Below are 27655 nucleotides of genomic sequence, written 5' to 3'. Positions count from 1 at the left end.
GTTCTTAATACAAGAAAGGCCAGCTTGTCACTGTAATTTAAAAATCCTTTTGCCGTCTAGGGAAATGTCAGCAGGCAGAAACAAGTAATGGGAGGGCTTGACCCTGACACAAAGAAGCTTCTGTTTTTTTCCTGTTCTGGCTGTCAGTGGTGTTAGGTTGCTCAATGCTGCAAGGAAAAGCAGCTCTGGAAATTCTCTGCCTTCCATGAAGCCTGAAGACTCGTAAAGTGAAATTCCTCTGCCTGAATAAACACCTGTCATGGGAAGAGCTGGGATGCTGAAGTACAGCAGGGTGAGAACTGGCAGTAGGCCCGAACTGGGAGTTGAGGAGAATCCTCTGGCAAAGCTGACACCTTGTTTTTGATTGCTTGTTTTCCACCTTCAGGTGTAATCGATACCCAGGTGCTGGAGTGACTAAACTTGCCCGCTGTTGCTGCTGCTGTTTCAGCAACTGCACAAAGCAGTGTGGAGGGGATGGGTGTGAGAGAAATTCCTGTCTTGAGAACCACAGAGGCATTTTCATGCCTGGGATAGTTTCCTATTTGCTTTCCCCCAAGGTGGCCCCTCTCACCTTGGAGACAGTGTGGCACCTGAAACCATGGGGCACATGACCATGAGGTTTTTGGCAGCTGCAGAGTCAGGAGCAGAAGGCATATTCTGCAGTTTGGAATCCCAGCTGGGGGATTCTGAGGGGCTGAATGTTGAGGAGCTGAGGTATTTCAGAAGAGGATATTAGGACGACATCCTGGCTGAGCAGAGGAGCGTGGGAGGTGTGCTGTGCTCACACTTGGCCCACTGATCTGTTTCTAAGCCATCCTACTCTTGGTAGATGGAGGTGAGGAGTTGCAGTGCAATGGTGCAGATCTGCATCCTATCCTCCACTGATGTGAATAGCCTCAGCCTTCCTTGTGCAGTAACCCTGGTTTTCCTATGCAGCCCTCAGATGCCCTGAAACTCAGTGACACAGACACCAGCAAGCATCTGGATTCAGTTTCTTGTAACCCTGGATTTTTTTGATTTAAGGTCCATGCCATTAAAGCCACTAGGTCTAGTTATCACAGAGTGGCCTCACATACCTGCTGTCTGAGCACACTGCATCTGTAAGGGCTGGTGCCAGGCACTCATTGGCACTGGACCAGTCTCAGAGGCAGGCCCTGGCTGTGGAGAGCTCTGTAAATGGGATCATAAGTAAGAAAACAAGCACCAACCTGAGCACTTCAAATGGTCAGTCTCGACAAAGAGCTCATCAGAAGGTCCTCACAGTGCTCACTGTGGTAGCACTAGTGTTATTCAACACACTTGTAATTGTCTGGACAGGAACGTGAGCAGCGAGTTTACTTGAATCCCACAGTTATTCCAGAGACACAGCATAAAGCCGGCTGCAAAGGGTCACAGAACATCCCCTGGCAGTGAGTGCCTGGGCTCTCCCTGGTATTGAAATTCAGTGGTGGCAAATGCAAGGGAATTCCACTAGGGAGAAAATAGTCTGGCTGTACACATATATTGAATGTCTGTAAGTCAGCTTCTACCAGCACAGAAAGGAATTCTTGGATTCATTGCAGACAGGCTGCTGAAAACAGTCTCTCAAGGCTCTGTTGAGGTCAAAAAACCAAAAAGAAATGTTAGGAATGAGTACAGAAGAAACAAAGAACATGATTATGCTTCTGTGTACTTCATGGTCTGCTGAAAGTCTGAAAGTTGCAAGTGCTTCTGGTTACTACACTGAAGAGCATAAAGAAACACTAGTAAGAGAAGAGAAGACATCAACAATGATCAGAAGTAGGAGAAGTTTCTGGGTAAACACAGATTGCTAATCTTGAAGAAGAGATGCCTGAAAGAGAATCACAAATGGTATGGAGAATGTCAACAAAGAACTAACATTCATGCAGTTCCATATCACAAAAACTAATGGCACCTGATAAACTGGTTAGGCAACAGGTTTAAAATAAACAAGCTATGTACTTTTCCACGTAGGCATCAAGGAATAATGGAACTCTGCCACAGACCATTGGTGGAAGACAATTCATGAAGGTGTTTGGCACATCTGTGCAGTGCATTTCCTTTGGAGAGTGTCAAATGCAGCAGCAGAGATGTTACCTCTGCATCAGAAGTGTCCTAATCAACAGGCTGATGGGAGCTGAGAAGTCAGACTGGGATACATTCCTCTGTTTCTTACACTTCTTTCCTAAGTGAGGTGATTGCAAGAGAAGAGATACTGCTTCTTCAGTCTGGGCTAGCACAGGTCATCTTACATTTCTAGTACAGCAGTTTTTGGGGTTTTTGTCCTACAGTAATTTCCATATTATTATCTGACCACTGTTGACATATTGCAGAAGTGGAAAGGGAACTGATGAGCTGGAAAAGAGAACAAACTTCCAGATGAAGAGCTGACATCTCTTAAGGACATTCCTAATGTTCTTTGCACTGGTGTGCTAGAATGTGACATAATCCAGAAATAGGGACTTTTGAGTGAAAGTAAGCAAAGACTGTGGTAATGTTCTTAAAATGAGGAAAACATTGTTTTCCCAATTAGCTTTACTTTCCTTATATTTCCTTAGTAGATTTCGTTAGACATTTAGAAGGCATAAGAGACATAGTCTTCCCTTGCAGTAAATGTGCTCTGGCTGTCTGATCCAAACAGTTGCACCTGTCCAAGCAGGAAATACCAAATTTTGTATCAGCAATTAAATTTGAATTCTGTGTCTTTGCAGTTGGGAGTAGTACATTTGCAGAAATAACTGAGAGTAAAATTTGTCCCCAGGGATGTTGGCCTTTCCAGCTTGCACAGATTCATTGCTTGGAGACAAATTTCAATTAAGGGGAATAATTTTGCATGAATAAGCTGAGAGGAGATATAAGCTGTCCATAGACAATCTTTGCAGAAGAAAAGATAACTAGATACAAGTCCAGGACTGTGGGGTGCTGGTAAGAGAAGCATGTTGTTTGTGGCTTAGCATAGTTTCACTCAGAAGCCGTCTTAGACACATCCTCCCTGGAGGTGTTTCACAGTTTAAGATCCTGTCACAGCTCTGGGGAAGGAACAAATATTCTCCCTGCAAACAAAGCTATGTTTTGGTTTATTTGGCCTTTTCCATTTCAAATGCCTCAATTGCTGATGCCTGCCATATTGTTTAATGGCCAATCCCTCCTCAGAGAATACAGCTTTTAGGATGATACACATCCTGAGCTATTTCAGCTGTGGTCCTGCTTTTTTTTCCTATTCTGTTCTGCCCATTTTCTGACTCCACCTTCTCTGCTGCTCAGCCTCCTCAGTAGACAATGTTTTTCCATTTAATTTTATGAGACTAATGAAAGGCATTTTCATCCCTTCCCCCAGGACTGGAGAAGAAAAGCCCACATCTGGAGGCTATTCACAGCTGGAAGAGCTCTTCTGACCTTCCTAGCTTTGAAATCCAATCCATGTAACCTTCTGTTTAAATACTCTGTTGCAGACATGGCAGGAAGAGTCTTTGTGAGGGGAGACTGTGAAGAAACCAGTGACTCTGACATCCTTTTGCAAATGAGAGACTTCAAGACTTTCTTCGCTACAAGGGAATTTTTGTTTGGGTTTAGGGGCTTCCTTGTTTCGAGGTCTCCAAATACACATTTTGGAAGCAATTACAGAAGGGAGCCTTCTTCTTCTGAGGTGTTAAATGTACCCAGCAACAGTTTAAATGAGTTGTCTGAAACATTGCATAGGTTCCAACATCCACAACTGACTTTGTCCAGATGGTCCAGCCAGTGGCCTGTGGGCTGCATTTTGTCTGTAGAACAGTTCACCCAGGCTTCTGGTGACTTCCACCACTGAAGAATAAAACTTCATGTTTCTTGAATCCTCCTTGCCTCCTTAGAGTAAATTGCTGTAATCTGACCCCTGCTTGCCAGGAAGCTGGATAATTTGTAATTCAATTTTAAAAACCTCAGAATGAACAGAAACTTACTTGTTATCACTGGGTTTGCTTAGCCTGTACGGGCTTTCTTCTATGACTACATGGTGGAGCGCTTTACAGTGCTTACAACCACTCATCATTGTCGTAAATGCCCCTGTCATGACTAATAGGACAAAGATCATTGAACTGGTGGTCTGGAATTTAAAGCCTGGCATAGAGGACGAAGGTGTGTCTTTTCCCTAAAGTAATTAAAAAAAAAAAAAAAAAAGTGAGCGGGGGGTGTCCTGTTTGTTCCCCAATGGGAGTCTGTCTGTTTTTATGGCCTGAGAATTGCCAGCAGCTCCCTGTGGCTTTCCTGTGGGAGTTCATTGGTTTTCACCACTAGCCTCACATGTTTCACCCTGCATTGGTTCTCTGGGACCTGAGTGGGTCCACCTACTTTAACTTCTGGCTCCACACCAAGGTACTGCTTGCTTCCTTGCCTGGAAACATCTGACTTGATGTTCCTTCTTGTATGGCAAATCTGAACAGGCTGTATTCTTATATGTTAGCATAATTTGGGAAGCATTTGTGGCTGGTTCTTGAATTTTTACTCTTAAAGTAAGCGAACCCTATTCTGAAGAGAATAGATGTATTGTGCATGTACATGCACTCACTGGAAGAATATATTATAACAGATCTGTCTCCATTTTCTAGTCCTCAGTCTCAGAGAGACAAAAGGCATCCATTCACCCTTTGATAAGTTAACTATTGCAGGATGTGATTTATGCTGTTCTGTTTCATGTCATACCACTACAGGCCCTGTTCAGCTCCTGTGTCATAGCTCAGAGGATAGCAATAAACCACTGAACAAGAGTGGCTTAACCCACGACAGATTTTATAGGTACTTGTCTGACTCAGTTTATCTTTCCAGGCTGCCCCACAAATGTAAAGTAATTTAATGGTCTGCACATACCTGGGCCATATTCAGCCTGTGTGCTACCTCAGTTTGACTCACATATTGTGACTGTTTTTGACTCACATATTGTGACTGTTTCCCTGGTAAACCTGCTGAAAGACCAAGGGGTTAATAGCTCTGGAGAATAAGTGACTATTTTTTTCTTTCCTCAATCTTGAATTGTTCTTTTAGTGAGACAGAACATCTGGAATAAACATGTATTTTGGGGAATATGGCTGCTTGTGCCTAGAGCTAGTGTCTCTATATCCTCATAGAGCCAGGTGAATACCTTTGTAGCACTGGAATTAAATTTATGCTGGCATGAAAGGCAAGCACAATGCTTATTACTCTTACTGACAACTTATTCTAACAGTCTGAGGAAACAACCCAAAACATATTATTACTAATGATTATTACTGTTATCTGCTCTATGGCAATGCTGAGAAGCCAGGCCCCAGTGTGCCAGAAGCTGTTCAGAAATGGAATCAGCCACCACTGCCCTTGGAAATCCAGGTGATATTGAAAGGCAGTAGTCATCACTAGCATGGCTGTCAACGAGATCTGTGTCCCTGTTTCAGAGTGCAATAATTGGCCTGAAAGAAAACAATTTTATTTTCATAATTCTCTTCAGTTTTGATACTCTGGGGAGTATTTCTATACAAGTGACACTGACTTTCGTACTGCGGTTATTCTGTTTCTGGTTATCACAATGCTGTCATTAGGAGCAGCAAGACCTGCTTCTGGAGGTAACCAATCCCACTGGTACAGTCCCACTGGGATAGTGCCTCTTTGCTTGCTGTGGCAGCTGGACATGGTCACTGCTGCAGCTCCCACAGACTGCTCTGGGATTGTGATTCCTTAATAATTCTGAAAATCTGAGTCTTGCTCCCAGTACTGCAAGTGCTGTGCTTCCTTTTGACAGGGTGGTGAACCAAGTCAGGGCAGGGCTGGACAGGCAGCTCTGCTGAAGTACTGGGTTTGCATGCACAATGATGAAACTTTGTCTTGGAACGACAGAGGCGAGTGGAATATGCTGCTTAAGGGAGAAGATCCAGAAGAAAGTATCTGGTTGTAATGGAAAGAAAGGAAATTTTTAGTTGAATATCAGGACTGACTTTTGTTGGTGTGTGGAGGAGCTTCCCAAGGGAAACCCAGTAATGGAAACCTATTGTTTCTGGTCTCCAATCCTGGACTGGACACAGCAGGACATACTGCAGGCCAGGAAATTAACTTGCTTTGTCTGGGATTAAGACTATGGGTGTAATTCTGCACCACAAAAAAACAATGTGTGTTGCCAGTGACCAAAGGGGAACACGGGTTTCTTCAATCCAGTAATCCAGTGCTGATTTTCCATCACTCCTCTGCACTCTAAGGTGTTTCTTATCAGTGCAGCTGTGTCATGGGTATATCCAAACCCATGCCCTTCCATTCAATTCTTCAGGCAGCTGTTAAGGAATGGTTCTGAGAATTTCAGATGCACAGAGCATTAGAAGAAGAAAGCCATATATACTTCTCACCCACAGGGATGGGACAGAGCACATCCTTGTTGTGCATGAGGCTTGCTAGACTGTGCTCATTTCACAGAATTTCAGAATGGTTAAAGTTGGGGAAGACCTCTAAGATCATCAAGTCCAACTGTCCAGCCAGCACCAGCACCGTGTTCACCACTAAACCATGTCCTCAAGTGCTGTTGATTAAGTGAAACTCACCCTGGCCTCTGATGTGGCAGAGCCAGGGAAGGCAAAAGCAAAGGAATTGATGCCTTGCTACCGGGCTTGGTCTTACTTCCCTTGTGCACCCTGCTGCCCTGGGGCTACTCTGCCCAGCAGTCCTTACAGCAGAGGTAGGTGACTATTTTTGCTTTTTTATGCTAATGACTGGTCCCAGTAGACACCTGTCTCTTGCCAGGTGCATCCCAGCACAGCTGTCCTCCTAGTTCTTCCCTGTGTTCCCAAATGCTAAGGTGTGTTAGTAGTGGGGTACACAGGGCAGTGGTGAGAAGGGCGGAGGCAAATAACTGTGGTTTTAAAAGTAAATAATTTATGCAACAATAACCTCTCCACCCAGGTAATCACCTCGAACAAACATTCTGCATGTCAAAGGTGTTTCTGGAGATAAGGGTTAGCACAATGAGACTCCTGCTTTCTTGGCTTTATCTAGTGCTCAGAACTTAATGCCACCTTGCTCTCTGCTGAAGGCAAAGGTGTCCCTTTAAGTGCCCCAGCAGAGGTTACTAGTCAGGGGCAAGACTTCAGGGGGAAGTCTTTGCACTGACAGTAAGGACAGTAAGCTTCCAGTATGCCAAGTGTGGTGTTTTCCAAGAGGGCTGAATGTAGCCCCTGAAACTTTGCCCATGATATGGATACTGAAGTATTTGCCTTGTGGAGAAAACGGACAGATATGGAGAAAAATACATTCTGATGGCTGGGAAGTTAAGCTCACAGCTGCAAATTGTACTTGTGCTTGCAAAGCAAGCTGAGGCTTTTTTTTTCTTTCTTTCTTTTTTATTACTAATACAAATACTGGTTGAAGGAGAAAATTTCTGTCTCCTGGGCTACCTGACCATGGAGAGCTCAACAAAAGAAGTCCTGGAGTTTGCTGCTGAAGGTTCGAGACTCAGCCTTGTGACCTTCCCGTGGTACACTGACAGGCCATTACCATGTTGTGATGGTTGCCTAGCAAGGCAGTGACACTTGTGCTGAGGCACAGTGACAGCTGTGTCACACCTGCGGGCTGGTGAGGCTGAAACTTCTTAGTATTTGTTTTGCAACAGCCCTAAGTCAGTGGGAGCTGGTGCAGTGACAGGGTGACACTGTCTACATGCTCACCTAACTTGTAGCACTGAGTGCCCTGCAGTGGCTCCCTGGCTTGGCGTGACCAGCGGCCCCAGGAACAGAAGTGACGGAGCCTTGCTGCAGTCACAGAGGCAAAGAGACTGAGCAGGAGCTATTTTTGTGTTGGGATGGAATGAACAAGACCATGGCATGTTAGAGTCCATGGGCTGTGATGCAGACAAGTTCTTGTGGGTGGCAGGGTTAATAATAAATAACCAAATAACCAACAGCACTGCTGCTGCACGGCTGGAAAGTGTGTCATTGGTTAGACCTCAGAAAGTACCTGCCAGGGTAGATCCTCTTATTAGCTTCTAGGGGGTTTCCTATGGATGTCATCTTTTATCATCTCCTGAACTCATTTATCAGGAAAATTTAATTTCTGCCATATCATTGTGTATCACACAAATGACAGGAGGAGGACAACAACAGTAAGGTCAGCTCAAACTGCACAGATGGATCTCTTCAGTGCATTTAAACAACAAAATGCTGTGGCTGCCTTCTTATAGCAAAGTGTCTATTGGGATGTGACAGGGAGATTGGAGACAGTATCCTGTCTCACAGTGCCACTATAGGATATGGGAATCAAAATAAATTGGCTCCAGACTAAAAAACTCAAAAGATTAGGAAAGACATCACTTTGAAATGTATGAGGGAAATAGTGAGTGGGACAACATTTTCATTGTTTCAGTCCCACTAACTTCTGTGTCCAAGCTGAACAGTGGAAGTATAACTTGGCATCCTCTAAAGTCTTGACCCCCTGAGAGCTCATATCAGGGACAAAATTAGTGTATTCTCCAGTAGGCACAAATGTGGAGGATCCTTGACCCTGGAAATGAGGTGTACAGGTGAGGACTTGTGCCTTGTGCTGTGCTCCTAAGAGGAAGGCAAACTGGGAACAGCCAGCAGTACAGGCCTGGCTGGTGAGATCATGCTGGAGTACTGGCTTCTATTTCCCTGTCTGAAGTTCTCAAAAGATGCTAAAAACTGGAACGGACTCAAAATGTAGTTTATGTAAAAGAAAGTTAGAAATTTACTTAATCGAAGTCCACAAATATTTCACTTGAGAGATAGATTTATAATAGTAAACAGTGCTGGAAGAAAAGGTCTTGTTAAAATCTAGGTTACACCTACACTGGTAAATAAAGTGATCCAGGGTTAGCGCGCTGAACCTGAGGGCAGGTGGCACAGCATTCATTTGCATAAAACTTCTTCTCCCCCAAAGAAGGTAGCCTGGCCCAAATAACCTGTGGGGAACAATGCCCTGACCCATGCTGTCAGAGTCAGCCCTGCTGTTAGGAGAGTACCCTCCTGCTGTTCAGAGAGCACTGGCTGCCACATGCCAGAACTTGCCACAAAGCATGTGAACAACATGGAAAATTGCCTGTCAGGGCTTGTGCATGTCTTGAACTGCTTAGGTTGCCAATAGAGAAGTCACCTCACTGGCTGGCAGCGAAGACCATCTAGAAATAGGGTGTGCACTCCAAACTCTGAGGTTGGTTAGCTACTGGAACAGTTTAGGGATAGTAAATTCCTTGTCAGTTGAAGTTTTTCAGCCCAGCTTGGATGTCACCCTAAAAAGACAGAGGTTTAAGACAGATCATGGCCACAATGTGGGCAGGAGAAACCCCCAGGGTGAATGCTATGCATGGGGTCAGAGCAGGTATCTGCTGTGTCCGGCTGATGCCTCTGTGTTCCTGAAAGATGTGACCACTACAGGGAAAGCCTCTGTGAGAACCTCCAGAGGATTGTAAAGAGACTCATTCTCCTTCATCACTGCTAGGAGCCCTAAGCTCTGTGGAAAGCACTCGATTAAATCTGCCTCTGGGATAGAAGATTGAAGTGGCACTCCCTGCATTCCCTGCTGCTCTCTTCTGTGGGAAGTCTGAGCGCCTACACACAACCTAGGAGCTTAGAGAGGCTCTGGGCTCAGAAAAAGAGAGAGAAGCTTTTTGGGGGTGGACATGGGCATCCCAAGCCATGGCTATTTTCCAAGCAGTGGTGGAATAAGCTGGCTAAGATCCTGCAGACATCAGGTCACTTTCCCTGCCTGTACATTTTGGTTATGGGCTAGTGAGCTGGGTGTCTGAGTCAGGACACCAGTGAATGCCTGGGAAGGTGGAGAAGGAACAGTACAGGAATCTTCCCATTAGGAAATACAGTAAACAAAGCCAGATTGGATGTATGGCTCCTCTGACACCCCTGCCTACACCTTCCTGAATACATCCCCAAGGCAGAAATTGGTGCTGTCTGGGACAACCTGTACCTTACCAGATTTGATCTGCGACCCACAGGTTTTTTCTTTAGCAACAATGAAAAGACATCAGTAGCTCTTCTGTTCTAGAGGATCTCAAAGCTTCTTGAGGACCTCAGAAGAGCTTTTGAAACAACAGTCTCTAGATCTTCAGAGCAGAGTTTAAGCCAGCTGTAAAATTGGCTGAAAAGGTCTGTGGGGAACTTCACTATAAATTTTAATTTTCATTTAATAATTAAAAAATGCTTTTTAATATATGAAGAGAGGGAGCATATCTGTTGGAGCAGATCTGCTCCAACAAAGCCATGAAGTACACATTTAATGTCTGTAACAGACTGTAGGTGGAAAGAAACACCAGTAAGCTCAGGAATGGTTTCATTTGGAATCTCAGCAATATTGTACTTCCCACGTCACCTTTGTACCAAACCTGGAGCATGGTGATTGCAGAGGGAGCTGTTTTCCTGGTCTGCTGTGCTAGCCCTAGAGGTGTTCCAAGGCTGGAATAATAAATGTGGTACAGTAGGATTGACTTCACTCTCCTAGGGCCGATTGGGAAATGCTCAATAAGGTTGGACCTCAGGTGTCCCTTAGCAGAGCCCAAGGGCATCCTTAGGATTGCAACACAGACAGATTTACCAGGCTGGTGAAGGGCCCTAGCACAGGGCAGTCAGCTGCTTTGAAAGGGGTGTGGCTGACCCCTGACTGCATCCAGTCATGAACTGAAATGCTAGGGATGTTGAAAGTCAGGATTGAATGGGTAAAGCTGTGCGTGAGGCTTCATGACTGATGGCAGTAATTGAGGATATTTATTGTCCAGCCCTGGACTGGAGTGAAAGACCAGCTCTTCAATCCCTTGTTTTAATCCAACCCTCTGAAATCTGAGTTCAAATCAAAGCAAAACAGAAAATTCTTGCTTTAAAGACAAGGAGAGTGGGAGAGAAGCCCCTAATCAAAATGTTCTGGTAATTGAAAACTCTGCTGGTGAAAACTAATTATTGGAGAGTCATGCAGAGAGCAGGAGCTGAACCTTCCCACTTCTCACCCAGAGCTGAAGACTGACCATGAGTGAGGGCAGCACGCTTAGGCAGTGTCACTGCTCCCTCTGAGCCACCCTCTTTACCACTGACCTAGCCCCTAAATCGTCACCATGCTGTCCTCAGTGTATCTCACCCATGTTTCAGCCTGGTGGGGGCAGTCCCTCCGAGCTGTGTTCCTTTCTCTTCTCTCCAGCCAGTCTCCTAGTTTCATGGCCTGTTCCAGGCTGAAGACTTCTTTTTTTTTTTCTCCTTTGTGTCATCCAGGAAACACACCCACCTCTCTTGCTCCAGCCTCATATTCTGCCTCACTCAGAGATTCTGTAATTCATGTGAAGGAATTTCAAGCAATGCTAACTGTGGCAATTTTTTAACCATGAAAATTAGAGATTGGAAAATCTTGCTAGCTCATCCAGTCCATTATTTTACATTCTAGACTAGCCCAATTCCTGCAAGATTTTTGCCTGCAATACATTTTCCAGTGCATTATCCAGCCTGCTTCCTTTGCTTCCCATGAGAAACTGTACCACAGGGGACTACTTTTGACTGTTTGGAAGAGTTTTCTGAAGTTTTTTTTTTTCCATTCTGCCTGACCTAATTTCTTTAAGTTCTGCCTGTGGTAACATGCTAGCTGGGTTCTCCTGCCTTCTTGCTTACCTTGTCCAGGTGATGGCAAATAATTCTTGTTCAGTCAAGCTGTTTAGCCACAATGCTTAATGCTTAGTTGTAAAGCTCAGCAATAATAGTCCTTGGCTACCTGGAAAAGACTGAAGTTGAAATTAGCATGTTAATGGGTACACAGAACACAGCAGACATTGCTGGTGGTGTTGCCTCTTTCTCATAACAGTCACTTGACACACTCCATCACAAGGTCTGGCTTTGGCTGCTTTTGCCTTTGCCAGACTTGAAACCAACATCATCTAGCTCATGTCTGCTTCAGTAGTTTTATAGGGCTCTTTTTGGTTTTGTTTTTAATTTCAGTCATGACCACTTTGCTATTTCTTGAGAACAAGGCTGGCAGGGGAACATTCTGTTTTATCCACATTTTAAAAATCCTAATTACTTTTTCTTTAAAAAAACCCAACAAACCACATTTTGAGCAATGTCTTGCATTAAAATAAATCACACTTTTTCTGTCAGAAACAGATCTTTTGTCATATATGACAAAGGTCCCTGCAAAGTTTCCTAAATAATAAGGTTTTGAGATATTGCAGCTTGGGCCTGCTCAGAAAAAAATAATGGGGAATAATGGGGGCTAGGAAGGATTGTTTTTTTTTGTTGTTGTTGTTGTTTGTTTGTTTGTTTTGTTTTGTTTTGTTTTTTAACTGTGAGTCTGATGGAAAAAATAGCACATCGTTTAAGACCCAGGTTATAGTGTACTTGCACAAAGGCCCCTGGCAGTGGCTGCAGGGTTACCTTGTTCTGGCCTCCCTTGGGCCAGGATGCTGTCACTGTGTCTGGCCCCTCCTTTCCATGGCTGGGTCACCCTTGGGAACTGATGTCCTTGGCCCTTGCATGGAACTGGGGTTACCTGGGCATGCGGAAACCTGGCTATGAGGAAACAGGGAAGTGTGGAGAGAGGAGGAGAGAGAAAACAAAACCAAAAAAAAACCACCCCAAAAAAAACAAACCTAAAGAAAGCCAATTAAAAAAAAAAAAAAAAACAGCAAAAGAGAGGCAGACGCCCATTTTCTCTGCTGGCTGTCTCCAAAATATTTTGTGTTTTGTTTCCAACCACTGGGGCACTCCTTTCCCTCAGGACTTGTAGGGAAGCCTGGGTGCCCTGAAACTCCCCTGGCACAGCATACACGTGCTGTATCCACCCCATGTCCATGGCAGTGACACCATCTGATCCTGGCATTCCTTGCTCCCACTGGGCCTCCCAAACTGGTGTCACTGCTGCCCTGTCCTGACCTGTCTCCTCCCTGGAGCACAGGTGGCTGCAGCATGCTGCCCATCATGGGAGGCATGAGCCATGGAGATTGGATTTGACAGCAGGACTGTCTGTGAAGCCACAGCTCCAGAATGCCATAAAGGAATGGAGAGGGATCCCAAATCCTCATCAAATCTGAGGAAAAAAAGGAGATGCCCTCAATCCTGGATAATTATCAGGATATCCAGAAAGACAAAAGGCACAATTGTAGCATCTAGCTTGATTGTTTTCAAAGCACCCACTGTAACAAAACGCCTGTGCTCAGCGCAGCAAGGAAAGCTGGTCTCATTATTCTCTTCAGACAGCATATTAGACCTTGACTCCTCTGACCTGTGCTTGCTAGCACCCTTGCTCTGTCAGGGAACCCAGCCTGAGACACTCGCTCGTGCCTTCTGGCCACCATGCTTACTGCATTACTTGCCATGCTGCCTCTTTATTCACTAATCCTTCCCCTCCCAGTTTTCTCTTCCTCCCCCCCTTTTTTTTTTCTCTTGTCAAAGCAAGGAGTTTTTAATAGCTAAAGAACGAAAACACCTCCCACGCCTTGCCTTAAAAAAGCTAACTCTCTGTCTTACTCACTCTTTTAGATTTCCAAACCTTTCCTGCTAGCTTAGATGTTTCGTTTGAGGCACTGGTTCCTCAAATACTAGCATGTGAGTAGAACCTTAATGAACTATGTAGCTCCAATGGCCTTGAGAGGACAATCCATGTGAATAAATAAATGAGATGTGGGATGGACACCATGGCATTTTGAAGAGATAGAAAAGTTTTCTGGTTTACATTGTGTTTTGGTTGGAAAAATAAGATAGTACAAAGGACTGTATTCCAGGACTGAGTGGTATCTCCCTCACAAAAAATTTTAACAGGAGGCTTGAAGTTTTTCAGGGTGCTAAGGTCATAGTGATGCAGATTGATTGATTAAATAATCTTTGGAGGCTTCCCCTAACTCTGCTTATTCTGATTCCCCATGGTGAAGTGGAGGAAAAGATAAATTGAAGCAAAGAACAATTGCTTTCGCTTTCTCATTTCCATGAGTGAAATCAAAGTGCAATTGTTTCAAATATTTTTTTTTTCTTTAAAACATATTCAACGCATACTTGAGTCCAAGATCTGCATCTGTGTGAGGTACTCTCTGCACAGATTAATTTTAGGTCCTCTAATTTTTTCATTACCAAAACAGAATGTCTTTGTGGTGATTCCAGTATCAGCAAGGATCCCCTGTGCTGTAGATTTGCATCTGTGGGAATGACTCCAAAGACCCAACTCCACAGTGTGTGGAAACAAGGGCTATTTTAAACTATCAATCCAGCCATAGCCGTGTGGAGCTTAGCACAGTTTGCTCCTTTCCTGGACTTACGTTTGTACCCTGCATTGTGCTCCATACTGCTGGAGTGAAATTCCTAGCAACACCCAATTAAAACAAGCACTGAATGTTTACTCCCCATCACTGCCACTGCTTTGACTGCAGTGTAAATGCACCACTAATGACTTGGCCGATGGGAGGGGAAAATGATGTGTCAGAGCCAAGTACAGAACTAGGAATTTGGGCCACCAGCCAGCTGGTTAGATCACAGTGTGTGCCTCTAATGAAACACATTGATTTGTGACTCTTACAATAACTTTTTTTGGAAATCACTTCACTGGGTATTTTTTGCGTGTTGGAGCAGCCTGGTCAGGTTGGAAAACTAAAGCAGACACTGTTTACAGAGCAAGAGCAAAAATTTAAGAATTAAATTAATTAATCATTGGAATAACTTTTCTAAGGATGTGATGGGTTCTCCATCATATTCTGCTGCACAGTCAGTACGAGATAGTTGTATAAAATATGTGCTATAGCTCTGGTAGGAGTTCTGTGTATGACTAGAAGTGATTATCCAAAGTTATTTGGGTTCTGTTACATCTGAGAGGAGACTGTGTTGTTACAATGGTTCCTCTTGATGATAAAAAACCTCAGGAGCCTGTGGTAGTCATTGGGCTTGGGTGTTTGTGATTCTGAGTAGTAACAGACTGAGATCTTGTCACTGGTAGATTTAAAAGTAGCAACAATTTTCAGAGAGGGGACTACCAAATTACAAAGGCTCATTCTGCAGAAGTGGACGCCCTGCCAATCTAGTGGCTGATATAATGTGCTGTGATGATTTAGCGAGCTCTGAAAGAATTAAACCATCAATAAAATGACAGACTTGGTACATTTCAAAGCGTCTGATCCGATCTCATGGAATTTCTTGGCTACTACATGCTCAGTTAGACACAAAGACAGGGGGGTGAATCCATGATCACCTTGTAGTATTTCACTGGATGCCTCAGAAGAGCAGATGGGAATAGTGAGCAGTGGATAAGGTAAGCATTTATCTGCTTGAAGTTTTGTACCTTTTGTAGTACAAAAGACCCTTTTCTGGACTGGCACCTCTTTAATATCCTTATAGATCTATGTATAAATTTGTGATTTTCTTGTCTGTTTACAGTTATGGTTAGCTAAATTACCTAAATACTATTTTTTTCTGTGCTCTGGTGAACACATCCTAGAATTTAAGTACTCTGTGAAAAGCAACCCCCTAGCCTTATATATAATATATAGTCTTATATTTCCTATCCAGAAATTGAGGCACCTAGAATCTCTAGTGAGTCCTCAAAGTCTTTGTTGCTGCATCTGATTTTTTTCCTTTTCATGTCTGCTTTCTGTGTGGTTTTTGAGTGCCTGACAACCATAAAGATAAGGAAAAAAATCCAGCCAACTAAGACTTGTTTCAAGAAAAAAAAAAGAAGGAAAAAAATTAGTTAGGTCCAAACTGACTGACTTGTTTGTCCATCTTTAAGATGCATTTACTTAGTCCAGTTCAATCTTTATTAATGCTGCAGTCTCAGTGTCTAGCAATGTAAGCTGATCATCTTAAAAACAGAATTCACCTTTAAATGTGCTTAGAGTAGAAAAAAATATGCCTGGTGAGGTCATTTTCAGAGCAAGAGTTAATGCATCATGCAAACAGCTAAATAAAGGTTACAATCTGAGTGGAATTATTCAGAGCTCAGGGAGAAATCTGGCATTTGCAGTCTGTCACTGGGTTTGAGAAGTCTGGCTCTCTCCATGTCACTGTCACTCGGGAGACATCCTGCTTTCTGCGCGGCAGTAAGGGAGGGGACTGCAGCTCCGAATGATCTTCCTGTAAAAACAGCAAAAACAGGAGCGGTGGGAAGTGTCATGTGCGAGGAATGTGTGGAATGAGGGGTGAGTATGAGCCTGTCTTTGTCCAGTTTTCACAGAGCAACTCTCTATGGGTGTAAATAGCCACCCTTCCTCCTGTGCTTTCCTCTTCAGGTCAGCTGAAGAGCCAGTGTCAGGACACCAAATGGTCCCTGACGTCCCTGGAGCATCACTGCATGGGGGGTATGGGGAGTTGCGTGCCTCTTGAGAGCCACCAGTAAAATACTGCAAGTTTTGGGCCCTATCTGGCAAGGTCTCCTTGACCTTCTATTCCACCAACATCCCTGGGAGTTGAATTTGTCACTTTGGGGCAGGATACACCCAAACCAGGGTGTAGATGGTGACAGAGCCAAGATAAAAATACATCACTTTTCAACCCAAGCTTCTTTAGAGTTGGCAATCTCCACAGTGGTGCTGTGTGACAATTTTGGGGGTTTTTGCATTTTGTTTCCTTGTTTTGTTTCTATAAGTCAAGCATTTGGCTGATTGCACAGGAAATCAACTGCTATGGGCATTCACTTCAATGGACGAATTTTAAACGAGTCACCAGGGACTGGCTGCTGCTGAGTTCAAAGAGAAAGAGACATCCAAAGTCTCTAGCCAAGCCAAATTATGGTGGGAAATATCAGATACAAAGAGGAGAAAACTGAAGGCACAGCAGGGTGAAAGACAGATACAGATGATTTTTCTGCCTATAATAGGTCAGATTGAGGTGAGGTTAATATAAAAAATGTTAAAAAAACAACCAACCAACCAAAATCCAAACCAAAACCAGATAAAATCCCCATAATTTTGTGAAGGGGAGTTTGTTGAACATCAGGAAACATGCGCTGATGTTGGTGTTCCATGAGTTGTGCGCAGTAATCTGGGGAAATTTAATGTGATACTTGACAAAATATTGTGAAAAGTGTTTCACACAGGGCAGCAAAGGTGAGCAAAAGCCAAGCTCCTGCAATCATTCCTTTTTTATTTTTCCCCCAGTGATTTCAAGTGTTCCCATACTCAGCTAATTCTAAGAGACAGACCCACGCCCCATTTCAGAGTCAAGGTAAAGAGTTTGTGTTCATCAAAACGTTAAAAAAAAAAAAAAAAAAAAAAAAAAAAAAAGAAAAAAGGGGATGGGGGGAGGAATTTCAAGGGAAAGAATAGACGTTTAAACTTTGGTGTTGCTTTCCCCCAGCATACATGTGAGCAGCAGACACTCCCAAAAGGAAGACTAGAGAAAGATTGCCATCTTCTGGAAGGATAAATATCTACCATTATTCAGAATACTAAATCTGCTACAAGCATATTTTTTAAACCATAGCATATTTGTGATCAATTTATTTCCCAACAAGAATTCTTATTAATATAAAATTAATTTAGTTTTATTTCATTGATATATATGCCAGGAACCCAGCTTTAGAAACTCACAGAGAATCTTGGGTTTTAATGATACTCTAACCAAGCCTAAAATTAGGAAAGTGTTAAGGATTATCAGGAGAGATGGACTTTATTTATTCTTGAGCTCGTAAGCCAGTCTTCTTTTTTTTTTAACCAAGCATTTAGAAGTTAAATTTAAGGTGTCCAGATGTGGACAGACTGCAAAAAAGAAAGCAAAAAAAAAATCACTCTCCTTTTAAATGGCATCTGCTGTTGTTCTACCTACTCCAGTAAATTAAGTACATCTGTTTCAAACAGAACCTTTTTATTAATCAAAAACCTGCAGGCGGTCCATGGAGCACAGGGACATCCAGCATTGCTTTCAGTTAGTCCGTCTTAGAAACGCTTATCTATATTAGAGGAGTTTATGCAGTGACTGGGATTAAATAACCACGGAGCTGCTGCCCATTCTGCTCAGGGCAGGAAGGGTCAGGAGCCCGGCACAGCACAGCCCATGTGCTGGACCGTGAACTTCTCCGTCTGCTGCCCGTGCTCTGTGGGGCTGTCACAGGCTGTGCTGTCACCCAGAGCTATTCCTGCACCCGCTCCAGCCTCTGAGCTCTGGTGTTGGACACGGGGGATGACAATGGATGGACCACTGGTTTCATCTGTCTTGGCGGAGCAGCATGCAGGGAATCTGCCTCGTTCCCTCCCAGTGGTGGTATGAGTTTCACCTGCTTGGCACTGGGCTAAGAGTTTGTGGGGAAGACAGGATGTGTATTCCTTTGGGATGTTCCCCTCCCTCGCAGTTTGATTCAGTGCAGCTCTGCTCCAGGGTGTATAGTACATTCTCATGAGACGTGATGTCATTCTTACTTTTCATGGGTTTGATACCACACAGGTATTTTGAGAGCCTTTAAACTTTCAGGACAAGAGCTCAGACTTGTGAGACTTTGTGTCAATGTGAATCTCCATCACTTCTTACTAGGTTCCGAAATTCATCCAATGTGAACCAGCTGGGATTCCCAGTGACCTTCACATTTTGGTGAAAGATGCCACTACAAGTGACACTGGCAATCTACCTCATTCTCCTATGCTATTGGCTTTCTCATTTGACTATTGGCTTGACTTGCTGCAGTTTCAAATACCCCCTTTGTGGTAGTGATGCCATGGTGTCAGTCTGCCACTCAGCAGCTCTTCTGCTAAGGGACTCCTTTTGGCATCAAAATTTCCAGTGCCCATGGGGAGAGCTGTATTGGTATCTCTTCAGGGACTGAAATCCTCAGTCCTCAGAGCAGATGCAATTGCATAAACTTTCCCCATTTTTTTTTTTTATGCTGACCTTTCTGCAGCTAGGAAGACATCCTAGAGCTAGGATGGTTTTGGTCTTTGCCATTCCCCTGAGACAGTGTACCATGAAAAGGGTGACCTGATGCCAAGGTGCTGGCAGTTTCCCAGCTGAGGCCACTCCTTCCCTGTAGCATTGGCCAAAGCTGCCATCTTCCTCCATACAAGCTCCCAAATAGCCACCACATGGGGATGGCTGGAATCTTTCAGGGTTTTAAAGAAACTTCCTACTCAGTTAATACAGATCACTCTTCTGCACTTAATCCCAACCCGCCGCACCAATCGCTTCCCATATAATCTCCCAGAACAGCTGTGCTGTGATTGCATTGTGGATTACAAAATAACCATTTTCCACAAAACAGCTGCTGATCAGAAGGATAGCATTTAATAATTACTGGCGAGGAGAAGGGGAGGGGACCAGACAAAGGAGGAAAGGATTTTGCAGCAATTGGTTTCTTGGAGGATATAGAGATGAACAAAACAGCAGACAAAGCGTGAGTCCCACTTCTGTGCTGTTCATCCAAATTAACAGGACTTCAAAGACTTGCTGCTAAGGTAAATTCAACTATCATTCCTTTTGGGGCTATCTAGATATTATGGTTGGTTGCTATCAGTGAGTTGGCTTTTGTGGAAGGAAGCTTTTCTAACAATGTTTTCAGGAAATAGTTCAGATTTGCTTCTCATTCCATATGTCTTCTGCATCCTTGATCCACTTCCTACTTCTGACTCATTTGTTTCTTGTACTTTTTATGTCTTTTCCTTAACACTCTTCCTGAAATTATACGGCCTTTCAACTACTGTCATAAATCAACTGGAGAGAATATTTTTCCCACTACTGAAGATTTGAATTAGAAAGATGAGTTTTGTAAATATTGTGAGTAGAATTTTTTTTGTTAAATAAAAGCATTGGTAACCTAAAACCTGATGACAGAAAATCTTATAATTAAGCATTGATGAAAAACTGAAAAACTTTGTGTGCTGAAGGTTTCAATTTTCAGGTGAAAAACTGTGGTTTTGAAAAAAGCAATTTTGTCTTCAACTTCCTCTTCAGTCATAAGCCAAACGTTCTACCAAAAAAACTTTCAGTGAAAAGTTTGCCACTTATCTTAGCCAGAAACTCTTCCTAGTAGCTGTCCTCTCTTTGAAAATGGTGATATTCTACACGCCTTCTAATCATGAAAGCCATTAGTTATGGCATCACTAAGATGTTACCATCTCCAGGGTGCAGACAGAAATGTCCTGGTGAAGAGACAAAAGAAGCCAGAGTATGAAACCATACAGGAAAATTTCAGGAGCAGAGTATTTTCTTGCTTTCAATGAGGGTTTTCAGGGTCAGGCACTGCTTTCTCAGTGTGATGAGATGCTAATAAGGTCCTGCTTTTCAAGAGGAGCTTCATCACTGCCTTTGTTGACTGTGTTTCCAAGCTTGCTGGGTAGAAGAAAAAAATCATTCTAACTGCACCACTTTTATCTGTGGTGCAGTCACAGACAATGCAAAGCTGGGTCCTGTATTGTTTATTTATAGTGATGTCCACAGCCTGGTCTTTCTCACACGTTCAGCGTTGGGTGAGTCAGCCAAAGTTAAGTGAAGAGGACCTGCAGCAGGCAGTGTCTGTGCAAACTGAATCTGTTCATGGGTAAATAGATTTTCAGAGTCATAAATAGGAAAGGGTGGGAGTATCTGGATGAAGTTGTGCCAAACATAGGGAGTGCCACGTGGGAAGAGACATGCATTGATTACATGAAAGTTGATGTGTGGGTAGATGACATCTAATCAATCTATGGAGTGATATTTTGGGGTTCTCAGGAGTCAGTGCAGGGTTTTGCAGGAACCCTGAAGTCTTCATCTTCCCTCTGAGTGAGAAAGTCCCTGGTTCACAAACTGCTTTCTTTAATTCTTTCTTTACTGCTTTCAGTAATTCTTTCTGAATTACTTTACATGATGGCATGAAATCAGTAAGAATGTTTGTGGCAATATTCACCCTTATAGGGAAAAAACCTTTGGCACTTTGTGTGAAAGCAAAGATGCTGCCACCCCACGATGCTACCAAATTTCTGATGTGCAGATGAGAGCTCAGGTGGAAGGTGCTGCTCTGTGGCTTGTACTTAAGATACCAGCTCTGAATGGCTGGGTGCTCTCTCTAAGCCGGTCACTGCTTTGATGTGTGGCCTTCAGTGATATGGGAACATTTTCCTGCCTTTTCCCACTGAGAAATCACTATACTTTCTACCTCCCTAGGTACAGTAATGAGCTGCTTGAAAAAGTGTTTTGGGACACTTGGCAGCAAGATTTCTCATTTAGTTGGAGAGAGCATTCGTTGTATCTCATGTAAAGGAAACACGTGGTATTCAGGGAAGTTGGTTAACAGTTTCTCCCTGTCATCTCTGAGATGAATGAAAGTGATGTTCCTTTCATTTTGCTTCCATGCTCAGACACCTCAATGCACTCAGCCCTGCTATGTCACCCTCTCTTCCCCAGTACAGATGTTCAGAATACTTTGAAATGGTTGAAGCTGACCAGGTCCACTGCCCTGGCTTTCAAGGAATGGTTCTTCCATGCTGGGTGAGCTGTTGGGATGTTGTGAGGAGGGCAGAGTGCTCATAACCCCTCCCCACAGCTGCATGCTGAGAAAAGGTGGGATTCATAAGGCCATGTGGGACATGTGGCCGGGTGTGACGGTCTCACCTGTTTGTGTGTTGTAGATGGAGCTGCTGAAGGGACTGCCATTGCACCGTACTTTCCTGGCTGTCATCCTGAACCTGCTGGCTCTCACCCTCTCCACCACAGCCTTGCTGGGCAGCTACTGGTGCACCGGGACCCAGAAAGTACCCAAGCCTTTGTGTGGGAAGAGCAAAGCCTCCCAGTGCGTGGGTGTCCCCATGCCATCTGATGCAGATGCCAGCAATGCTTCGTCTGAGGACACAGTGCACTACAGCTGGGAGACTGGTGATGACCGCTTTGCCTTCAGATACTTCCACACAGGGATGTGGCTTTCCTGTGAAGAGAGCATGGAAGGGCCAGGTAGTGTTTTGCTCAGGCAGCCACAACTTATTGCCTTGTATTTACTCCACAGAAGTTTGAAACTGAAAGGTGGAAGGCTGAGAACACGTGGGAGAGAAGTATTCTTCCTTTTCCTAGGTGGTATCAGCCCTATGCACTGGTGCAGTCAATATATTTCTGTCCTTCACTGGAATGTTCACAGAGCAGAGAAGTGGAGAGTGGTTGTCTCTGGTGTGCCCTTTGGTCTGGAATAGGGCCTGTGAAGTGCAAGTGATGGTGGTGGTGCCAGTGACTTTGTGATGGCACTGTCCATTGTTATGGGAATTTCCATGAGCCCCCTTTCCCCATATACCCATTCTTATACATAGCTTACTTCGTGCTCTTCAGGGTAAATTTGTGCATGTCCTCTCAGAAATCTAAGTACAGTGATTTTATGCAGATGATAATTGTTAGTTATCACTGTGAGGACTACAATAGTTGGTGTTCTTAAATCATCAAACTGAGTAATTTTGTGTTTTTAAACAGAGACTGGGTTTTTCTTAAAAAACCAAATAAATAAAACAAAGAAAGGGAATTACTACCTTATACAGATACAGAGAAAACTTGGAGGATCTGAACCCAAAGGAACTAAATCTAGGAGGTAAATTGACCTGAGGATTAGAGCTGCAATACTGTAATTGTTTTTAGTTTTTGTGATATTGTGACAGGTTTCATTAGTGATTTTTGACCATGTGGGACTGGCACTGTAGATCTTGAAGTGCCAGGGACTGGTTGTGCAACCTGTACTAGAACCCTTTGGTACTTCCCTTCACCCTTGGCTTGTTCCTGCCCAGACCTGCTCAAGTCCTTCTGCTGAAACCTGTGCCACGCCAGCACAGGTGGGTGCTCTGCAGTGCTCAGGTGCCCTTTACAGCCTGGCACACATATCAAGGATCAGAACTAATCCAGAAGGTGGCCAACACAGAGATTTGTATCTAAAAATAGAATTATGAAAGTCACTTTCATCAGGACCATGCCCCTGAGCCCACCACCCTCCCTTCAGCTCTGCCAAAGTACAAACAACTCACCTTCTTTAACCAAGCCATCCTTCCAGTACAGTATTTTTCATCTCTGTTTCTGTCAGTCTGAAAATAAATAGCTGGTGAAGAAAAGCAGACAGAAGGAGGGGTTGGAGCAGAAGGGAATGTGCTTAAAACTCTCATGTCCTAACAAGTGGGCTGCTTTTTGTTATGAGCATTTCCAGAAGGGCTGTGAAAGGAGACATGTTTATTTGGGACTCGTTTGGGTTGGGTTGTGTTTCCATGATGCTTGTGGGAATGAAACTACATCCCTCGACTGATTTCTCTAAACAACTTTTCTGTTCACTGGGCAGTCCTGGAATAACCCCAGTGCCTGAAGGAACAGAGAAAGTATGTAACATCTGGACCACAGCAGAACACGGGATAGAGCACGGGATAGAAGCACAGTCAGTCTCAGTCTCCTACTTCCTGTAAATCACCCACCCACTACTGTGCATCTTTGAAGCAACTGCATAGACAATAAAAGCAACAAAGAAGGGACTACTCTGAACAAAAGGAGTTTGAGTTGAGCTGGAGAAAGGATTTCATTTTCAGGCTAATCGCAGGATCAGTTTAGATGAGCCATTACTGAATATCCTCATTAAAGTTCTAGGTGAAGTAGCAAATTGCAAGTTAATGAGAACCGCAGATGGCACTAAACTGGGTAGCATCCTGAGAGCTGTGGATGACAGAAGTAGCACAGGAGATTTGGAAAGATTAGGACTGGGGATAGAAATTAAGGAAATTAGATTCTTACATGAAGTGGAAAAGTCTAGGAGAAAATACTGTGCCAAGTGGAGGAGAGGACCCTCAAATGCAGTAATGCAGTATGCAGGGACAGAGACTTACAGATAATAATGATGGACCCTCAGCTGAGACAGTAGTTTGCCAAAGCAAATATTAACACAATTTGTTGAAATAGCATTCCTAAAATGTGAGGATTGACGACCATATTTCTGTATGAGTCTCTGCCACAGAAGGGGGACTTACATCTCTGTCACAAAGTATTTCACTTGGGAAGTTCTTTTTTTGCTTTCTTCTTTGAGAAGCTGGGCTAGAAATGCTCTTCTGAGATTAAGGTGCGTGGGAATTCAGCAGAAATGATGGATCTGCAGTCTTTTACAATCTGCACTCTTAACAGACCTGATCATCAGTAACGTTGTGAATGAGTAGCAACAGATTTTTATATTCAGCAGAGGCTAGAAAGATTTACAAATTGCTGAAGATTTTTTTTTTTTCTGAAAAGCTCATTTCTAGTTTTGTAGGCAAATGTTGCCTTCCTATCCTTTGCCTCAGTGAAGGTCTGGAAAGATAGAAAAAGGCCGGAGGTGAGAAGGTCTGATGGGTAGATTCAGGGATTAATTGATGTATGCACTGAAAAGAGAGTGAGATTAAGAGATTTTCTTTTCCCCTGTGTTCCTGCATTGTTTTATAAACTAAAAGCTTTGGTTTTGTGTTTCAGAAGAGAAATGCCGTAGCTTTATTGAGCTTTCACCACCAGCAGAGAGAGGTAAGAGCAAATCCTTGTATTTCACTGTATCTGCACAGTGTGCCTCCTAGGGATAGGGGACCAGCAGCATTTTGCCTGTGTGGGGACAGCAGGGTTAGTCCCCAAAGAGCCAGGTATGAAATCCTGTCCTCGTGGTTGCTAAAAGAGCAAAGATTTCCTCCCAGATGTTCACATAAACCACTGCCATCTGTGAAGTCAGTGCTAGAAACCTGAGTCGCTCCAGTATGAGGTGGGATTTGTCTCATGTAGTGTTTCCTGGTCCGGGGTTGTCATCTTGCTGTAGTAAAGGGGAAGAGGATGGATGCAGCCTCAGGGCAGTCCCTCCCACACAAGCTATATGTTAACTCAGTGCTTCAGTTTTGGGGTCTAACACGATGAATCTGGGAGCTGAATCACCTCTTCTTACTTTGTGGTAAGTGAACAGGACATGTGAAAGTTATGCTTTCAAGGTGAAGTCCCTGCCTCATTAAATACAAAACTACATTAGGGTAGAGACATCACCCCTTCTGTCACTGTCACATGTCTCAAATCACCCTGCAGATAGCTTCAGTATACTTTGATGTAAGTGTACATATGCTACAGAGATTCTGCTTAGTGAAGGCTTTTCAATTGGTGTGGGCTTGCTAACTATTCCCTGAGATGGAGGCTGGAGTCATTTCAGAAGATGTTCATATATGAAGGGAATGGCCTGGGGTGCAGAGCCTGTCACAGCATTCAAACCCTGAAAGCAAGGGTGTAATAAATGCTGGGAATTTGCAAGCACCATTTTCACCCCTTCCTGCACAAAGTATCATCTTAACACGATCGGTGCAGGTGCCATTGTATGGCTGGGTTAGCACTGCACAAGGGGGTGTGACTGCTGATTGTGGGATGGGCTGGCTGAGCTGCGTGTGTGCAGAGCAGCTCCATAATACACAGGCAACGTTACAAGACCAAATTACACATCGTCAGTGGGAAGCCTGGACTCACAAGGAAAATGATGCAGGGGTCTCTGTGTATGTGTGGTGTCTGCAACCTCCAGAATGCTTTTGACAGTCTGACCTTTAATGAAATATTCTTCTTGATGGTGCTGCAGCAAGCAAGCCAGCTCCTTTAAACAGGGAATGCAGCTTATCTATTTCTGCTAAAGAGCTGGTTGACTCTACGGCACTAATGATGTTGAGTATTCAAGTCAGTGCCACATTAATGAGGGTTTTCTTCACACTCCTTTTCCCCAGCTGAATGTCTCCGCTACAGCCATTAATAGTTGCTAACAGTAGTGTTCACAGTGCTGCTTCATTTGTCAGATTAATGTTTCTTCCTCAGTGGATCCTGTGCTTTTCTACAGCCCAGCATTACAGAGTGCCTTTCTTCATCCTCCTTCAATTCTTACTGCAAAGCTGTAGAACTCAGCTCAGCTGTGGACTCTGGTATCACTTAAATCCCACTCAAAATCCCAGCATGAAAGTACCTGCACTCTGTTCAAGAAGCAGGGTGAGCGGTCAGTGTTACTGCCCTGGCTGGATATCAACACCAAGGAACGTACTTTCATTTTAATTGGGGTTTCAGTGAGAAATACAGGCTTGCAAGAGGCTTCCTGAATTCTAGAGGCCATGTCCCAGACACTCATGGATGCACCATATAGTTCTGAAATAGATGAGTGCCAGGTTAAAAGTTGTTTGTTTTTGTTGTGATTAGAGCTTGGTTGTGTTCAATGTGGCCTATCTATGATCATTAGATTTTATGCTAATAGTCAACAGCTTCCCCTGTCTTTTTCCCTTTGCTTTCCTCTTTCCTGTTTATGAATAATACTGGCTTGTTTACAGAGGGCATTTTAGATCCTCTCAGCTGTGCCATGCTAGAGGAGCCAAGCCATCCTCTGTGACATGCATTCTGTCCCCTACAGCATCCATTGATCCCTTGCTCACAGGCTGGGGAGATTGCTTTTGGGTGTTTGCTGTTTTCCTTCGTTCCCTTCTGTCCAAAGGACATCCTTTCAGGATTGGGTTGAGACAGGGGAGTACTCTTCCTTGAACATGGTTTCATCTTGTATTCCTGGCAGGAATCCTGTGGCTGTCACTGGGATCAGAGATGCTGTACATCAGCTTGCTGCTTATCAGCTTCATCCTCCTGATGGTGGAAATTCTGCATACTGGCAATCCTGTCTGTGGGATGAAGCTCAATGCCTTTGCTGCTGTCTCCTCGGTGCTGTCAGGTAAGTGTATTACTGTAGTCTTGGAATCTCAGCACTGGAGAGCCTGCTTTTCCACTCAAGGCTGAAGTGTGCTGCTATGGCTCCTGCTGGAACTTTGCTTTGTCCTTTGTGTCCAGGTCTCCTTGGGATGGTGGCACACATGATGTACACTCAAGTCTTCCAGGCAACAGTTAATCTGGGACCAGAGGACTGGAGACCACACACATGGGACTATGGCTGGGCATTCTAGTACGTGAGCTCTGAAGCCATCTCTTCACCCCCCCAGCCTTTAGAGCTTCAGCTATGCCACCCGCTTCCTCCTCCTTTCTTGACCTTCTGTGTGTTCCAAAGACAGGTGTACCAAGGTTCTCCTACTACTAATCTCCTGTCTTTCCCTCACCCTGTTTTAATAAATGATGGCTGAGCTTCTTAAATGAATAGCTACCAAAGGACTGGGAAAACAAGGGGGTCACACTAAACAATTGCCTTCAGCCCTGCTGACTAATTAGGCTTGCCCCTCTGCTGGTTTGCCCTGTTTGGTCTCAACTCTTTCCTGTGTGCAGAGGCCAGGGTCACACTTGTAATGTGTGCTCTCAAACACACCTTGTTTTTCTCCAATTTTAACAAGTTGCATGCTAACTTGGCATCTTCATTAACACGTGCTGGACCAAAGGGTTTGTTCCTGCAACACCGAGCCTAGACAGGTGCCTAAAGGTGTGGGCACAGCTCAGCCCCCCACCAGCAGCCACACCATCTTCTCCAGTGCTGGCCCAGCCATACAATGGCAGCTGCACTGGAGGCCAAGGCCCTCTTAGGAAGGTGCTACGTGCAGGAAGGAGGGAAAGCAGGCAGCACACCATGGTACTGCGAGCCAGGAAGAGGAGCTGCGAAAAGCAGGTGGCTCAGTGTGCCTTTCTCTAAAGGATAAAGCAGCCAAGCACAGCAGACATGACATACCTGACCTGAAAAACATTGGATGAGCCTTGCAGGTACCCATGGAAAGTGCAGGTTCAATTTCCAATGCTGTATTGATGATGACCACATTGATTCTCAAACACTCCAGTGCCATGTGCCACCCATGGACATCAAATGCCAGGATGGCAATTTGGTTACGCTCAGGTAG

The 27655-nt window shown here is 44.1% G+C and overlaps 1 protein-coding gene across 11 annotated transcripts in view; it reads left to right on the top strand.

The window, feature by feature from the left end:
• Positions 1-27655, top strand: part of GSG1 (germ cell associated 1) — a 109049-nt gene that overhangs the window by 80078 nt on the left and 1316 nt on the right. For 3 of the 11 annotated variants that reach the window (XM_064419959.1, XM_064419964.1, XM_064419965.1), the window contains 4 exons: positions 21494-21812; positions 24312-24359; positions 26401-26553; positions 26670-26781. In XM_064419959.1, coding sequence (XP_064276029.1) covers positions 21494-21812; positions 24312-24359; positions 26401-26553; positions 26670-26781 — 632 coding nt within the window. Of the gene's footprint in view, positions 1-14416; positions 15220-15930; positions 16106-17062; positions 17130-19074; positions 19346-21274; positions 21354-21493; positions 21813-24311; positions 24360-26400; positions 26554-26669; positions 26782-27655 lie in introns of those variants that run through there. The other 8 variants (XM_064419960.1, XM_064419963.1, XM_064419961.1 and 5 more) reach the window with 7 other exon arrangements.

This window comes from Passer domesticus, chromosome 5, assembly GCF_036417665.1.
Source record: "Passer domesticus isolate bPasDom1 chromosome 5, bPasDom1.hap1, whole genome shotgun sequence".
Taxonomy (NCBI): domain Eukaryota; kingdom Metazoa; phylum Chordata; class Aves; order Passeriformes; family Passeridae; genus Passer; species Passer domesticus.
Note: the sequence above shows the minus strand (reverse complement) of the source record. Positions and strands in the feature narration are given on the sequence as shown.